We start from the raw sequence: 18,830 nt of genomic DNA, 5'->3' as shown, positions 1-18,830 counted from the left end.
AGTTTAGACTTGACTTAGCCAGCAAACAAGTTACAAGCACTTAGCAACTCAGCATCAGGCCTTTATTTATTGATCCTATTTTTACATACACTAAGAACTTCTATGTTGATAAGACAGAGATGAGGATACTTTCCTTATGCTGTCAATGATTCCTCATTGGGAAAATCAGCCGTCAGGCCCATTGTAAATGGACTCTCAGAAAACAGCTGCAACAGATAAGGCCATTTTCCTTCTCTGAAGCAATCCGCACACCACAGTGATCCATTTCTTTACCGTCTCAAGATTACTGCAAGATGCGCAACCTGGTGGTACTTTCAAAAAGGGGTAGAATGCAAGCAACTTGGACTGTTAATGGGGAAAGCTGTTAGACACGCCACACCAGCACTTACTTTATGCTCCATTCCTACTTCACTTTCTTGTGCAGTTTAAGGTGTTTGTTATGTTCTGCAAAACCATAAATGGTCTGGGTGCCAGTTACTTAAGGGATAACCTCTGTATGTCTGTGTGCGCGAGTGTCCTGAAATAGGAATTACTTTCTGGGTCATTCTATGTGTCAGCTCATTAAGTTAAACTCTTTGTGGGAGGCAGCAGGATGCTTTCTAACACCTTTGAAACCTATTCCTTCAAGTGGTTTGGCCAAGCACAGGGCACAGAGTAAGATTTTGCTTGTTGGTGCCTAGATGGCACAAAGATGGCAGCAGTGGAAATAGGAATCTTTTCATTTCAATACTCCCAAGAACTGAGCATGCTACCCTGTGGAAAAGAGAAAATGCTCAGGATCAGAACTCTGATCTTTCAATATAATGCCACTAAACAAGCATGCTGGCCCTGGGTAGTAGCGTTTATACAAACACAGATGACTGGGAGTTAACTCTATTTGTAGACTGACCTGATAAAAGAAGAATAATATTAGAACTTCTCTAAAAGAAATATTGAGCACAGGGAAATGCATTTCATAAAGCATTTGGAAGTATTTTCTATCAAGGTAATTCAAGGTGAAGGAAGATTTAGAATAGGAAATACACTATGTACACTAAAGCAAAAGTTATTGGTTTTTTGGAAAGCTTCCAGCAGTCTCACTCTTCTTCTCAAGCTACAGTTGCAAGCCAAAACACATTGCCAGCTCTGGCAAGCCAATGATTTCTTGCTTTCCTCTCACTAGACATTTAAGAATACACACTGGTGTCCATTATGCTTCCTGTCTGCCACCTCATGAGAGTCATTTAAATCTACTTTGGTACTGAAGTGCCATAAAGCACTCTTGACTTGTGGATCTATCTTAAAGAGAGACATTCAGAGAAAGATTATTTCAGAGGACATATAAATTTAAGCGCATTGAATACTGTAATATTTATTTAGACCCTACTTAAAACCCCATAAGAATGAGAAAAAGAAAAGGCAGGTCTTGATCCACCTGTAATTTCTCAAATGTTCCAGAGGAGTATTATGGTTTTGAATGAAGAAAATGTATATGATCTTTCAAGAGCCAACCAAAGGGAAACGTTAGATTTCACAAATAAACAGCATAAGACTTTGATTGTATATAGGGCCTCATACTCGGGGTATCCTTAAAACATGTAATAAAAGAATGACAGGGTACCAATAATGCAATGGCTGTGTGGTCACATTCCTCAACTTGTGTGTACCACACAATAGTTCTTTATTTTTCTTTAAATAGAAATGGAGTATATTAGCCAATTACATCTTTGGAATCTCTTATTTCATGTACAGAGCCGTAAGAGGTCAAAAGAAGGAACCTGCCTCATCCAAAAGATGGCATTTCCAGTACCGCAGTATCTTCTGTACTGCCCCACATGCCATGACTGCGAAAGAACAAATATGCTAATCTATTTGTGGAGAGATTAAATATGTTCTCATATATTAGAGTTGGAGAATGAGATTGTCTGTGCTTCATTATTTTGTTGTGTTTTTGTTTGTTTTGTTTGCTCATTCTTCTTCTTATGCTGCCAGGCCTAATGTTAGAAAGCCTGTATGCAACCATATGAAATAAGAAGTCTTTTAAATATCTTTTCTGAAACATTATAATATTTAGCACTTCTACACACTTTATATTTTAAAAGCATTTTACAAATATCAAATAATCCTCACAACTGCCCTGAAAGTTAAATGTATTTAATCTAAGTGTAAAGTTGTATATACAATATCTGCCACTATTACTTCCTTTTGATAAATCCTAGATCAATAATCCTCCTTTTTACACTCAGAATTCCTAGAAATTGCTTTGCTTTGGTACCAATCTTATTGTGGATGTTATAACTGAATCTGCATTAAGGGATTAGTTAGCATATCAAATTAAACAAACTTTCAAGGAAACATTCTGTCTTTAGCACTGTCCAAAAGATGATCAGTCCTTCAGTTAATAAGAATTTCCACCTCCCCACCACAAATAAAAGATTATTAGATTATATTCCTACAGGTTTATGTGGAGGAAATATTTAGTTTTGAATTTACAGTGGCGCCTAGAGGTGGAAAAAGAAAAAGAAAAAAAAGTATTAAAACTACATTTTGCCCTTAGTTAATATCAGAAAGTATGATTATAACTAGGGCTGTCAAGAATTAAAAAAATAAATCGCAATTAATCACACTGTTAAACCTCCTATGATTCTATGAGCTCTCAACCTCTCATGGGTCATCCAGGAGCTGATTGGCCCTCACTTTAAACCTTTTCCTGGTCTTTTGAGGCTTCTTTCCCCCCTCTAGCTGTTCTCAAGTTGCAATGGGGGAGGTTTAGGTTGGATATTAGGAAAAACTATTTCATTAGGAGCGTGGTGGAGCACTGGAATGGGTTACCTAGGGAGGTGGTAGAATCTCCATCTTTAGAGATTTTAAAGAGCCGGCTTGACACAGCCGTGGCTGGGATGATTTAGTTCAGGTTGGTGCTGCTTCGAGCAGGGGATTGGACTAAATGACCTCCTGAGGACTCTTCCAACCCTAATCTTCTATGATCCTAAGAGAGCAGCATTATCTCCTTGTAGGCTCTGAAGTTTTACATTGTTTTGTTTTTGTACACTTTTTTATTTCAATTACAACACAGAATACAATATATATGAAAATGTAGAAAAACATCCAAAATATTTAATAAATTCTATTGTTATTTGTTATCATTATTGATATTCTATTGTTTAACAGTGCGATTAAAATTGCGATTAGTCGCGATTAATTTTTTTTTAGTTAATCGCGTGAGTTAACTGCGATTGATAGCCCTAAATTATAACTTGTTAAATATCCAGAGACTGAAGTTCACCAACTATTCAAATACTTAACACGTTTAAAAAAGATGCACATTTTTCTAATCTAGTCTATCTAGATATTCATACAATGCACTTCTCAATAGTCTGCAAATGGTTGTTACGTTCTTGTTATTGTCCCCTGCAAGAAATTTCTTGTAGTGTTGACTACTACTGAAAAGGCTGTTTGGAAGTTTAGTATTCAGGTAGTTTCACGGTATGTAATTTAGAATCTTTTAAAAATGTGTTTTTCAGAGAAGTCTTAAAATGGTAGAAATTGATCTTTTATCACTGTATAAAAGTTGAGTTGCTCTCGGGGCCAAGAAGGTGTATCTAGGATCCTTTCGTTTATCTCCCCTTTAGATATGGAACAAGCAGACAGACAGCTAGTGAACTGGCTCAATGTCAAGCTTTTCCTCGTCTCGGAAGAAGAAAAGCAAGTGTGCAATTTACATTTAGAATGTCAACAGGCACCAAAGCATGAGAGATAATACTGTGAAAAAGAAGCAAAAAACAGAAGTTCTCTGTTATCGCTTACATTTTTACTGAAGAAAACTATACACCATGAATGCAAAACACTGGCCAAGATTTCTAAATACAGTTATGTCCATCCATGCTGGACACAGCATAAGAAAAATAAGCAGCATTCGGACATTTGACCAAATGGAAGATAGACTAGAAAAATGTTATCTTAACCCAAATAAACAACATTTTAAACAAAGTGTTCAGGTGGAAAGTGTTTTTCAGCTGAACCCAGCTAACATTCCCACCTCCATGCCCTCCACTCCCACCAAAAAGTTATAGATTTACATCAAGAAAAAAAGGTTAAATGAACACTCAGTATCTCGATGCAATATAATCCTTCAATACTTACTTTCACCACATCATATTATGACAGCCTTTCAACCTTAACATTTCCTGTTTCATAATGGAAATGTGTGAGGTATACTATTGCGTATATTGTTTCTTAATCACACAGGAAAGGTTTTCAAATGAATATACTCTCAGAATACATTAATTTTTCAGAGATCTGTAAGTTTACTCATTGCATGATTTTGTTGGTGGAGTAGACCAACATTTTTATGAATAATTGATCTGTTTAATGATATGATGGGTTATATCATGCAGCAGATTTACATAACTGTGTAGGCCAAGATTTTCAAAAGCAATGAGCAATTTGGAGTATCTCAATTTTTCAATGCCCAGTAGGAGATACCTTAAAGGGGACTGGTTTTCAGAGAGTGGCACTTGGTACTTTATGAAAATCAGGCCCCTTTGAGGTGTCAACTTGGGCAGCCAAGAACAGATACCAAAAATCACTAGTCACTTCTGAACATCTTGGCCATCATTTTTTTACATGAGCAATGATCTGATGTTATAGTAATATTGGAAATGGATCTCTTAATAGGAAGCATATTGCCTGCGCCTCTACCAGTCACTTGCAGTACAGTGTTCGCTCTCCCGTTTCCCTTTCATGCCCCTTTTCTACTCTCTAGCCCTCCATGCTCTTCTTCAACCTATCTCCATACATCCGACAGTCTCCCACTCCCTCCCATCCACTCCCTCCTCCATCACTTACCCAGTCATTCCCACACCTCTTGCTCAGCCTAGCCTGCTGTAGCAAAGCCTGGAGTCCATTTTATATTAGCAACTTTTGAATTTTTATGCTTTTTTTAAATGTTGCACTGTACACACCCAAACAGCTCTTATATCTTCGTTGTTCCTGAAATAATCCCAAACTCCTCAAAAAAAGAAAAAAATTTAGAATTGCGAACGGCACCCTCAGCAAGGTCAAACACATTTATAGCAATTTTGAAGATACAAGTCAAAAAATACTAGAAAGCTTTTTGAAAACTGAATGACAGAAAAATTCTTCAAACATTGTAACTGTAACATTCGTTTCCCAATTTCTTCCAAATTCTCTAGAAAACTCTATTCTGGGATGAGATACAACATAGTAAATTTCAGGGGATTGACTTCTTTTTGGTAAAGTCATGGGTTTATATGAAGAAGTTTCAGTATTAAGTGTGGAGTGTTCACCACCACTCCAGAACACTGAACCCAATCCTCAAATCCTTACTCAGACAAAACCTATACACTAATTATACTTCTGTCCAATAACTATCCAAACAATCTTCTGAGAATCTGGCTCCACAGAAATAAATACAAAGTGGGAAAACTGATGAAAAAAGAAAAGGGTGAGAGAAAAAAAAACCTATTCAAGTGGATGAAAACTGGGTGATTCCAGATCCACTAGATTAGATCCATAATCCTAATCAAATTGGAGAAGGATTAGACAAAATATCATGAGAGAGTATTGCTATAAAGAGTAGGGACTTTATCAAATCCCTGCTGTTCAGGTACCATAGTGATGAGTGAAGAGAGAGTGAGGAGTGTAACTGAAGGAATGAAGGGAAAAAAATCTCAATATGGTAGCTATCTTAAATCAAAGTGGAATCTAAACTTGTTCAAGTCTAGAAAACTTGAATTAATTGCTAAAGATCAACAGAAAAAGATCAAACCTGACGTGCTAAATCTGTATGCACACACAAATGTATGAAAAAATACAGAATATTTTAAATACAATATTGAAGTGATTTTAACAAACAACTCCTTTCATCCTATTTATAAGAAATACATTAATTGTCTAACTGTATTTGCCTCATGTAGATTGTAATGCCAAAAACACACAGCACATTAAAATACTATTAAAAATATGTCTGTGTCCTAAGGAGAGATGACAGACTGAAAATATACTGGCTGGAATATTTTAAAATGTTAATGTCCTATCTAAATGTTTTAAGCCCAATTAAAGTCCTTCTAATGGTAAAAGTGGAAATAAAGCACAGAGAGCCCTATCATCCATTACTGCCAACATCCAATAAATATATATTCTGAGGCTGTCTGTGGAACTTGGTGGAGAGAGAACTCCATTCTGAAAATGAGGTCAGATGGAGTATTCTCTTTCAGATTGAATTTATGTGATGAAAGATGATTTATCTCACAAGCTAAAGTAAAGTCTGCCATCATTCAACGTTGTAACAAAGTACAGTACAGTATTTACAAATATGTTAGGAAGCCACAACTGTACAGGAATATCGGCCTCAATACTGCAGGCTGCTTCAAAAGGGATTTATGCAAATCACTGGATTTACACCAAGTAAGTGGAGTTGAGCCTATGCCAGCATCCCTTAAAAAACCATAATATATAGAGAGGTGTTTTTTAATAGTTTCTTCTCAAATGACATTTATTCATGATTTATCTTTCAAAGTGTCATGATTGCTTCCAACTTGTTTCCATCTCTAAAAGGAATGGCCAAGTTATTGTTTACTATTTCAGAAACAGACTAAATTACCAGACAGCTTTCATTTGAAGCCAATAAATAAATAAATACACTGTTTATTTTACCCCAAGATTCCAACTATTGAGACGAGCTTCAAGATCACTGTCGTCCAAAGAAATGGGTTTTCTGTGTTGATCTTCCTGGAATATGAAAATGGAGATATAAGAGCAGACCGATATACAATTAAAGAAACTTTTAGTTGAACTATACTGCCCTCAAAGGAAAAAAAAATATGGTACCATATCAAAAGAAAGAAGAGTTTTGGTCCCCCTTGAAAACTCACTTCCCCCCCAAGAAACCATCAGTCTGGAATTGGGCTGCTGCTCCTCTTGGCTTCAATTCAGGTAGCTCCACCACCTACCTGTTGCTAGATAATTTGTGCCTAATGCTGCTCCCTTTCCATATCCTCAAAATGTAACAAAACAACAAATATAACTGCATTATAAAAGCGGAAAGAACACACCCTCCCTCCCCACCCCACCCCACCCCACATACCCTTCCTCCTGCCAAGCAGGTTTCCAGAGTGGTGACTAAAGCTGGCTGGGAATTTTTCAATAAATCATTTTTCTGTCAAATTAGCATTTTCTGTCAAAACTTAAACTTTTCATGGAAACATATCCATTTTCACTAAACTTTTGTTGGGATGGTTTCTCAGGTCCAGAATGGAATTTTTAATCAACATCAGAGATAGCTATTCTGGAGTGGGTTTTTCTAATAGCCTAGTGGTGAGGGCATACACCTGAGACATGCAGGTTAAAGTCCCTGCTCTGTCTGATTCAGAGCAGTGACTTAAACCTGAAATCTTCCACATCCCAGGTGAATGCCCCAGCTGTTGCGATATTCCTATGCTGGGGTGTGTGTTTCTCTCTCACACTTTTTGTGAAAAATTTCAAAAGGTCTCAGTTTCATTCCACAGTGGAAGGGAAACAAAATTTCAGAACCTCAAAATTTTTCATGGAACAATTCTTTTCCCTGTCTGCCTTAGTGGTGACCTCCCGCAAAGAGAGTGAATTTACAAGATGAGACCAAAATCCGCCTTTCTGCAAGGAACTGAGGTATGCCTAGCAATACCCCAAAACAGAGCTGGGTGGGACTAACTGTGATGGGGAACAAGCACACTGACCAGCCACAAAGTAGAGGAAGGCTGAAGATCGTGAACTCTAGTATAGAAGGGAGTGGTGATACTGGGCAGAACAGCCAGTACCAGAGCCAAGAGGAGCAGCAGACCAGCTCCAGACCAGAAAAGCAGTTTCCAACACTGAGCAATGACTGGTGATTACTGTTGCTTTAGGCTACAAATGTCTTTCACAATGGGTTTCACTGTAGCATAACAGTAACTAATTATTTTATTTAATGCATTAAAAAGACTTAGAAAAAATTATTCCAGACGTTTCTATTTCAGGTCTATAATAGAAGTTTAATTGTAGTAAACTACAGTAGTTAGAAAAACAATGCACGGAAGCATGAATTATTTTGTCTCATTAGGTTTTGTTAACTAAAAGTTTTTAAGATCGCATGCAAGCTTCTCTTTGTTCGAAAATGTGTTCTCATTCAGACACCATAACCATGTAGAGAAGTGAGCTTTTAGTTCAAGGAATGAACACACAATTGAGGGAGTTCTTTACTTCTTAAGTAAACTCCCTAATTCCTCTACCTGGGACTGAATTATGCCAGAACATCTGCACATCATAGACTATAACATGCTATTTGTTCCAGACAGCCAAAACAACCAAACTGTTTGGCAAAGCTAAAAAGAATTATTTTATTTATAGGCTTTTCTATGGCACTCATCACAGCTGTATCTGAAGGCTTGGCTACACAGAGCTTTAGTCACACAAGAGAGGGGTAAATTCAGTCTCCACTAGCATGTTGCACACTAACTGGCCCACATTCTAGTGTGCACTAGAAGTTTCCTAGTGCACACTAACACAGTACTGTTTGAAACCGGACTGTATTAACATGCATTAAAGGAACTTTTAGTGCACACCAGCAGGGTCCACAAAGGCCAGTTAGTATGCAACATGTTAGCGCAGACTAAAATTTACATCACTCTTATGGAAACTTAAGGCACTGTGTAGACAACCCTGGGATAATGAAGGAAAGCAAAATAAGATGGCGTGACTTGCCAAAAGTCACACAGGAAGCTTGTGGCACAGCTGGGCACAGGATCCAGATCTCCTGAATCCCAGCCCAGAGTCTTCAATGTAAGACCATCCTTTTCTTTTATAAAATAGTGTTTCATATTAAACACTTATTTTGCTTCAAATAAAGCAAATACTGGTCAATAAGACACTTTTTTAAAGTGTCTAGCACCTCTACTAAATTGAAAACATGTCAATTGCATATGGAATATGATACCTCCTACAGTGTAGAGATATCACATTTATGAAGGGAAACAGCATACATATTGACAACTGTACACATTTATTAGCAAGAACTTTTGTTTTTAAATTGCTTGCAATTGACATATCGTCATCAAATATTTAGGACTATAAAAGATTCTATATAAAGTCTGTTTAGTCTCTCTTAGTAAGACATAATGCTGGTTGTCTGACACTGGATAAAACAATCAGTCCAAAATTCAGCCCTTCAAAAGGTCAACTATCATTAAATGCAGCCAAAAAAGCCTCAGCAGTTTTCTTTAATCTATTATTGAAAAATACAAGATGACATCAACAGCAGTTAATTTGCCAAATTGTTTAATGGGAACAATGCAGATGACCAGCCTTGTTCTGCACTAAATCAGGGTCATCCACCTAGGACAAAGTGCAAGTAACCAATGTGAATTTTTTTTCAGCAACTGCAGAGCACAGACTTCGGCGAGCTTCAGTCCTTCCCACTGCTGTTTGCTACATTTCTCTACCCGCACACAGGGATGACTTTTACAATTAGAAATGACAATTTTATGGGGCTACATAAAAATAATTCACTGAAACAAGATCAAATTTATTGCAAAAAAGTAAAAAAGTATCTTACAGGTGTCTGCATGGCACGGTTGTCCTCATCTGACCGGTGAGGTGGACTCATAGAATGTGACCTTAACGCTAGCTTCCCATTATACTTGTATCTTTCCCTGTAGTCACAAAACAGTAACAACCAGAATATAAAGAATTCACATCTAACAACACAGTGGACAGATATCTTGATCTCAAAATATTTTTAAAGTAATAGATACAGGAGAAAATATGTGAGGTTATGCAGATTAAAAATAAATTGGTTAACCGAATAAGAGGGAAAATGGTGTTTTTGTAGCATCTAAATTGAAACATTTTAAAATCAGTGGAAAGAGAAATAAATTTCTCAAATACTCTTAAAAAATAAATTCACAATATTTAACATATCATGTAATGCTATGTTATTTCAACATGTTTTCTTAGTTTCTCCTTGTTATATAGATATGGATGTTGGGTGATACGACAATTATTAATTTAGCTGGAATTTTATTCTTTACAATTGTGTATATTTTAATCCATTTATTCCTAAAGAAGATTTGCACTGGCCCAGTACAGTTAGGTTTTATTTTGTGATATTAAAAGATTGCATTTTCTAAAAATACCCAGATTTTGCTCCAGGAATAGAGTTTTTAACGTCAGAAGACATAGCCTAAAGTTGGAAGGGAAAAAACTTATTTGGAAGTGAATTGTTGACAATATAGAATATTAGAATTCTAATATCATGAACACAACTTCAATTAGACTTGTGCTCCTAGTGCCCCTAGGTGCTTTTGGAAAATCACACCCTAAACTGATAATTGCATTGTACATTGAAGATACCTATCAAATTCCTGGGTCTCTACATGAGAGACCAAGTAATTACTTTGGAACAATTTCCTAAGTTCAAGGGAAAAATAAGAAAAGGCTCCACATAATTAATGATGACTAAAGCATTTATGGCAGTGGAATAATATTCAGAAACAGAAAGGCTATATTATGAAGCAGCTTGTACTATTGGTGAGATAATTTTCAGTTGATGTCACGAGTAGGGTCACACTGATATGACAATTATCTTCCATTTATAGCACATTTCATCAGAAGGATCAAAGGGCTTGATAAAACCATACATAGAAATCATTTCATCCAACATGGAAGGGAAATTACACACCATCCATTATTCTTCTTTGAAGGTATCATTTGACTGGATCCCTGCTCTTTGGTCTCAGATCTCTTACACCAGACAGGTTCCGTAAGAGTTCCGCTAGTTCTTCAAGATTTTTAACTCCTTATGGCACTGGCAGTTCAGCTCTATTCAGAGCCCAACAGCTGGTAATTCAGTGCCTCAAGAACATTGTTTCAGCTCTTTGATGAGCAGGAAGCACAGAGTTCCCCAAACCCAAATGTTAAATGTGATAGCTGACAAACTAATATTTATGCTGCTTAGATAACCACTTGGGACGGGGATGGGACACACTGCCAGTGGGTTTCACAGATATTTGCTGACATAAAAGGAATGGTGAGACTCAGAAGTCTTGGGTTCTATTCCAGGCTCTGGAAGGGAGTGTGCTCTTGTGGCACAGACTTTTCTGCCTGCTATCTGCCTACCCCCTTAGCTCACGTGAGAGAGGTCTGCGTGGTGGATCTAAAGATTCCAACCCTGCAGATTACCCATGAGGGTGTTAATATGACGCCACATGATGGAATTTGTATGTTCAGTTTCCTATTTCAAAAACCTACGAAATTACATACAAAAAAATTATTTAAAAAGAATATGACTACAGTTGCAAAGTCAAGCACTCAAAAACTAGGAAATGCCAGAATTAAGGTTGCCTTAACCTATATATCTGATGAGAAGGCAGGGCTTTGGAGCAGAGCCCGGAGCTGGAGCGTGGAGCAGCTCTGGAGCAGTGGAGCTGCAGGTTTTAGCCTGGAGCTGGAGCGAAGCCGGAGCACAGCTCCAAAGCCCTGCAAGAAGGGACATAAATGTGAAGACTAAATTCCAACTCTTAAAATCTTACATTTGGTCTGTGTTAAATTACAGCTATGAAACACGGACATCCAAAATATTGATAAGAAAGAAATTACAATCCTTTGAGTTATGGTGTTATAGAAGAAGTCTGAAAATATATCATGGATAGACCAAGTAACCAACAAAATAGTATTGGAGATGACTGAAACTCAGCAAATGCTAGTCAGAAATCTTATGAAAAGAAAGATTCAATTTGCAGGGCAAATTTTAAGAGGTTCAGCAGTCAATACATGTTACGGGTACTGGAAGAGAAAGCGGACGACAGAAAAACACTAAGCAGAAAAAGATGATCTTGGACAGAAGAGATGGTATAAATGGTGGATCAAAAGGATTATTTATCCACAAATTGATTAGCAGAGGATCATACAGAATGGGCTACCATGGTTGCAAACCTCCAGTAATGGAGATGCCACATAAGAGGAAGAAGAGTGTAAGCTTAATTCAGCCCCCTGTGTGTGTGCTTTATGGTACAGTCTTTAATTACATGATCGCATACTAATTTTTTCACAGGACTCCTGCTTCATTCAATGTGAATGATGGACCTCCTCTGGAGCTGAATAAGGGCTGTCTTGTCTGTAAGATCCCTACCTGATTTGTTACAGAAGCTCGGAAGCTATGCAGTGAATGAGGCAGGAGTCTGCAGGAAGAGAAAGGGGAGTCTCATGGTAAAGACCGTTGAACGCTGCCCTGGAGAACTGACTTCTATTCTTGCTTCTGCCACAGAGTTCCTACATGATGCCAATCAAGTCACTTAAGACAAACTTTTCAGACGTGGTCATTAACTGTGTATACCTCACATACTAGATGCTCAACTTGACACCCTGCAGTCTGATTGACAAAAGGGCTGAGCACTCTCAACTGCAAATAAAGTCAATGGCAGCTACCCTCTGATCATATGAAGTGCTATATAATGCTAAATACTCTGAAAAATTAGGTCCTAGCGGTCTTTTTACCTTAATATTCCTTAGCCTCAGGTCTCCATCTGTGAAATGGAGATAAATAATACTGCCTCATCTCACAGGAGTCTTGTGAAAACAGATTCATTACTGTTTATGAAGCACTCAGATAATATGGTGGAGAATGCCATAGAGGAAATTAATAATTCTGTGTTCAGAGCACTCATTGAGGCAGGAGTCCTCTGGAAAAAAAATAGTATGTGTTCATTTAATTAAAACTATCACAATGCATATGCACAAGGGGGCTGAATTAAGGTTGCACGGCAGCTTAATTAACATTTGGGAAGTCTTTTGAGACCCTAAAATGAAACTGCTTATGAAATTCTTCCCTCTCACTCTTCCCCCTCCCTCGCGGTTCAGAAGGCCTGTGCAACACTTAAGACTTCTTAAGAGAAGTGGAACATTGGGCCTTTGCATGTCCTTTACACAGAGTTTTGTCTGATAATCGCAATGTATTACTGTTACTCCTGCAAAGAGTAGCATGGCATTTTTACCAAGGTAGTCAGTACCTCTATACTAGAAAGACAGAATATTAAGCAACAGAGGGCCCACTAACAGCAGTCAGACACTAATTCATCACTAACCAAGAAAAGATGCATACCCCATACTTATTCATTACCACCATTTCCTGCAGTACAATATGAATCAGGAGCCAAAAAAGACGAATAGAACTTTTAAACTACACTCAACATCTCACAATAAACATGGTCCTTTTTCTGAAACTATTACCCATCAAAGTGTTCGGCCCCAGACAAAATATTAGGGTAATCAAAATATTTTTATTGTGCCCCTAATATTTGTTAAATCATATTTTTTTCATAACATTTTACCAGGTTGATAGAATCATAATAGTTATAACTGAAATGCCCAGTTTTATAATCAGTCATTTCTTTCACAAAAAATGTAGTACTTACACATTTGTTTCTTAATTATGATTCAAGAGTTATAAATACATTAAAAAAAGATTTAATTCTATCATGAAAGATAAAAATGTTTTAGTCATCCAGCAGTATGAAAGTTTAAAAGGTGAAAAACACAGTCAAACTTATTTGAAAATAGAGACTTTAAATCATAGTTACTGTATGAACCTTCTACATAACGGTGACCAAAAACATCATCATTTATGACACTTGCATTAAGGAAGTCCTTCATAGAGGCAAAATTTCTATCCTGTTTTAATAATGGATTAAAACAACAAAAACCCCTTTGTTTAAAAATTAAACATTATTTAAATATTAAACATTAAATTTTCTTTTAATTGTTAAATAGATAATGAAAACAAGTTAGAAATGTATGTACTGTCTATTACATAGAGCTCCCATATGGCCCATGTCACAAATGATGTCAGCTTAAAGTAACAATAGCTTCTCTGCTTTTTACAACGCATATAACCCAACTTCCACAGCTCATGACTTCTTGCCATGGGAATGCCTAGAGTATCAATACAGATCTTGTATGTGCTGCTGAAATAAGAGTTGCTCTTTCAAAGGTTATTATACTAGAAAACCTACAAAACAATGTGCTGCAGTGTTCTTACCACTGCAAGATTAGATACCTGGACTATAGATTGGGAGAAAAAATATAAACAGGAAATTAGGGAAAAGACACACAGAAAACACTCTCCTTTCAAACAGTATGTATATTTCCAGGATGAGGTCTAAATACCGCAGGAAGGAATAACCTTTTGATATTGCAGTAGTGCCCAGAGGCTGCAATCAAGATCAGGGCCCCACTGTGCCAGGTAACGTATGAACACAAAGGGAGAAGCAATCCCTACCTCCAAGAGCTTACAACCTTGTTTGATTTCTTGCTATCACTGAGGATGAATGAATCCATAAGATGGAACTCTGCTTGCATGGCTATTTCTAGGCCCTAGCACTAGCCCTAGCCACATTGAAGAACTATGGCAGCTCACAAATAAACACATGGAATATAACATTTAAATTCAAGTTAGGGTCATGGAGAAGGCACATGAGGGAAAAGGAAGAAAAATGGTGAAAATAGCAAGATCAGTGGTTGTACACCAAGGATTGTGCAAACTTTAAGGGCTCTTATCTTTCCTCCTCTTATTTCTCATAGACAAGACAACAGATGTAAGATTTTAGAATAGATTCGAATGCAGTGAAGTAGATTATTTGGTAAACAATTTTGAGGCAGGCATTCTAAACATAAAGGGCAGCACAAAATAAGGTATGGGAACTGTAAGAGAAGGAAAAGACACAAGCATTGAGGCTGGCATCACTACAGAGCACAAGAGTGGAGGAAAAGCTACAAGAGAGCAGGTCAGAAACATAAGCACATGCTGACCACCGTAAAATCTAGAAGGCAAAGACAAGAAGTTTGAAATTAATGTTGCGTTTCATGGGGAACCAGTAATTTAAAGGGTGGGAGTGGAGAGTAACATGGTCAAACCAGAAATGTTTTGCGAGTTTCATTTCATGTCTGCCTCATTGACTGGACGGGGTAGGGATAGTCCTGAAAAGGACAAGACTGTAGTATTTAAGCAAGAAGATGATTAGGGCATTGACAAGAACTTTGTCCACCAGATAAGAAAGGACAGGGTGTATTTTTAGAACAAACGTGGAGTAAAAAGTGTCAGAACTGTATATGTGAAGGAAAGGGAGAGATGAAAATAAGTCTCATCTTATGGGCTCAAGTTACAGGCAAAATGGATATAATCTAGATCATAATGGAGAACAGAAGTAAAGAAGAGGATCTGGGAGAAAGAATTATAAGCCTCTCTTTGGCCATGTTAAATTTGAGATTATAGAGAAGAATCTTTCTATGTACAGTGCAAATCCATTCACATTAAGATAAAAATGTATCGCCTTAATCAACGTACCTACTAACAAATAGCCATGTACTATTAATGTCAAGTCAGACTATTAAAATACCTTACATTTTTCCCTCCCAGCAAAAAATTCAGCTGTGAGTTATGCCAAGAGATGCTGAGATGAATTAAGTGTTTATGAAGAGAGACAATTGTTGGATGTACAGTATAAATTAGTCACTTCTATGAAAATTGAAACACAAACCAACTTTCCATGAGGAAAACAGTCCCAGCTTTCATCTAAGCAGCAGGGAACATTGAAATGTACCAACTGGAGCGTACCTTTCTTCTGGCATCAGTAAATATCAATAAAGTGTGAGGATAAACAATAGTGATTGCAGTGCAGCAAATGGTTTGGATAAACAAAAACTAGGAGGAAAAAGAACAAAAGGAATATAAAAATGCAAAGATTGTCTCCAGTGAGTCATAACATTCCTACCCTTAACAGAATTTTATTCTGCCAGGATTTATTTTATATTGCAAGACAACAAATCTTTATCTGTATGTAAATCTATACTTTATCTCAATACAGGCTGTTTCTTTTCAGGTTATGTGATGGCTAGATAAAGCTTCAGGTTTAAAAAAAAAAAAAAAACAGATGTCATGTTGAATCCTACCCACAAAAGATTTCTCAAGTATTTTAAAACTGGAAAAGTGTGTTCAGATATACTTAGGCACCTCTGTTATTTTTAAGTGGACCTTAAAAAAGAAGCAGCATTGCTCAATTTTATAAGTAGAAGCTTTGAAAAGGGCTCTCTCTAAGGGTACGTCCATACTACCCGCCCGGGTCGGCGGGTAGCGATCGACTTCTCGGTGTTCGATATATCGCGTCTCATCTAGACGCGATATAATGAACTCCGAACGCGCTCCCGTCGACTCCGGAACTCGACGGGGGAGCCGCGGACTTCGATCCCGCGCCGTCAGGACGGGTAAGTACTTCGAACTAAGGTACTTCGAGTTCAACTACGCTATTCGCGTAGCTGAACTTGCGTACCTTAGTTCAAACCCCCCCCCCCCCCAGTGTAGACCAGGCCTTAATGGGACTGTTGCTTAGCCTTAAATCAAACCATACAGGACATAAGGGGGAGTCCCTTTGCAGTCTTCCCTGTTCACCTCTGAAAGTAGTAGACAACGGTGCTATTTCCCCCTCCCCTGCCAATGCAGGTCGACAGGGAGTGGCCACAGCCTTGATTCCAACTTCTTTACCCCCAGACACCAGCCAGGACAGTGGGCTGGCATAGGAAGAGGAAGTAATTTTTACTGATAAAGGAGAGTAGCAAATGATTTCCTACTAGGAACCAGGTGGGAGAAAATGTGGGTTCCTCCTGGGGTGGTACAACACAACAGGACTGGTTTTAAGGCATAATCTAGATGTCTATAAACAACATCTACTAATTCAGTTTGAAAGGTCAGATTTCTATTAAAATCTAACTATACAATACTAGTTTAAATCTACCCTCCCAATTTTTGACATGAAGACCTCTCTTGTCCCGTCAAGTTCAGCATTACCCAATCCCACTCTGGCAGAAAAAAAAAATCTGACAATCTGCATTTATTTTATAAATGTAACAGGTAAGTAGGTTCCTAGGAAAAACAGCCATTTCCATAAGCAAAATAGCATATACACAAACAGTACAAAAATAACAGAGTACAGCAGGCCAACAAGTGCTCTTTTACTCTGATTTTTAAAAGGGGGGTGGTAAACTTGGGTTATGTTACTCAAACCTGAGTTTTAGTTGCTTTCAAAACCATAATTCATAAACATCTTTCTTTGAAATAAATGGCTTATTTTTAAAATGTCTTCAGAAACTGCTACAGTCTACCTGTAAGAATTAAATTACCAATAGTAGGATAACAGAATATTAATCAAAGCTAAAACATAAAACATAATCCACATAGGTCACATTAATAAACTTTCTCCAGTACAAAGAAAAGTGGGGTTTGCTGTATTACATAAAATGGAAGAAGATCGCCATCTGCTGGCCATTACAATAAATTGCAGAGGCACCACGAAACACACTGAAAAAGGTTCACACTTTTAATATTTATTTACTGAGCACTGACAGCAAGTTCACCACTGTAAAAACAAAGGAAGACATGTAACAAAGTAATAGAGACACATTATACATCAACTATTCCCATGAAATATTGTTTCTTTTTACAGATAACAAAGCTTCATTTGGCCCTTCCTTACCCCTTGCATAGCTCAAATGTTTTAAATATTTTCTCTTTTATACTCAGTTTATGTGAAGTGGAAACTCTCTTTATGAATTTAACACGTAACTCAGAAGAACTGCCAAGTGTAAAAGTAACCCAGGTTTTCTCCTCCATTTTTATTCCTCTTCAAAAACGTAATGCACAAATTAAAGTTTTTACCCCACACAAAATAGATGTGTTCTTTGAATGAGTACCCACTTCTAGAAGTGAGTATCTTGTGCTTTTGATTGCCTGCTAGCCACTAGCTGCAGACTAACGCTACACTGCCAAAGAACACCATTCATGATCATGCTTTACAGGACAACATGTATTTAAAGCACTTGGAACAGGGGAATGTGATCGGGCACAGTCAACATGCCTGACCAACCTGATTGCCCTCTATGATGAGATAACTGGCTCTGTGGATATGGAGAATGCGGTGGACGTGATATAATTTGACTTTAGCAAAGCTTTTGATATGGTCTCCCACAGTATTCTTGCCAGCAAGTTAAATAAGTATGGACTCAATGAATAGACTACCAGGTGGATAGAAATCTGGCTAGATCGTCGGGCTCAACAGCTCCATGTCTAGTTGGCATCTGGTATCAAGCGGATTGCCCCAGGGGTCAGTCATGGGGCTGGTTTTGTTGTACATCTTCATTAATGATCTGGATAATGGGATGGATTGCACTATCAGCAAGTTTGCAAATAACACTAAGCTGGAAGGAGAGGTAGATAGGCTGGAGGGTAGGAATATGGTCCAGAGGGACCTAGATAAATTGGAGGATTGGGCCAAAAGAAATCTGATGAGGTTCAACAAGGACAAGAGCAGAGTCCTGCACTTCAGATAGAAGAATCCCATGCAACGCTACAGGCTGGGATCCGACTGCCTAAGCGGCAGTTCGGCAGAAAAGGACCGGAGGATGACAGTGGACGAGAAGCTGGATATGAGTCAGCAGTGTGCCCTTGTTGCCAAAAAAGCTAAAGGAATATTGGGCTGCATTAGTAGGAGCACTGCCAGCAGATCAAGGGAAGTGATTATTCCCCTCTATTCGGCACTGGTGAGGCCACATTTGGAGTATTGCGTCCAGTTTTGCCCCTCCCCCCACTACAGAAACGATACAGACAAATTGGAGACAGTCCAACGGAGGGCAACAAAAATGATTAGGGGGCTGGGGCACATGACTTATGAGGAGAGGCTGAGGGAACTGGGCTTATTTAATCTGTAGAAGAGAAGAGCGAGGGGGGATTTGATAGCAGCCTTCAACTACCTGAAGAGGGGATTCCAAAGAGG

The 18,830-nt window shown here is 37.9% G+C and overlaps 1 protein-coding gene across 6 annotated transcripts in view; it reads right to left on the bottom strand.

Annotated features, from left to right (window-relative positions):
* The window catches only part of CEP112 (centrosomal protein 112), a 270,371-nt gene that overhangs the window by 235,337 nt on the left and 16,204 nt on the right, over positions 1-18,830 (bottom strand). For all 6 annotated transcript variants that reach the window (XM_039502349.1, XM_039502348.1, XM_039502352.1 and 3 more), the window contains exons 5-6: positions 9,569-9,665; positions 6,658-6,732 (exon numbers count right to left, since the gene is read on the bottom strand). In XM_039502349.1, coding sequence (XP_039358283.1) covers positions 6,658-6,732; positions 9,569-9,665 — 172 coding nt within the window. The remainder of the gene's footprint in view (positions 1-6,657; positions 6,733-9,568; positions 9,666-18,830) is intronic.

Source organism: Mauremys reevesii, linkage group 15 (genome assembly GCF_016161935.1).
Source record: "Mauremys reevesii isolate NIE-2019 linkage group 15, ASM1616193v1, whole genome shotgun sequence".
In the NCBI taxonomy this organism is placed as follows: domain Eukaryota; kingdom Metazoa; phylum Chordata; order Testudines; family Geoemydidae; genus Mauremys; species Mauremys reevesii.
Note: the sequence above shows the minus strand (reverse complement) of the source record. Positions and strands in the feature narration are given on the sequence as shown.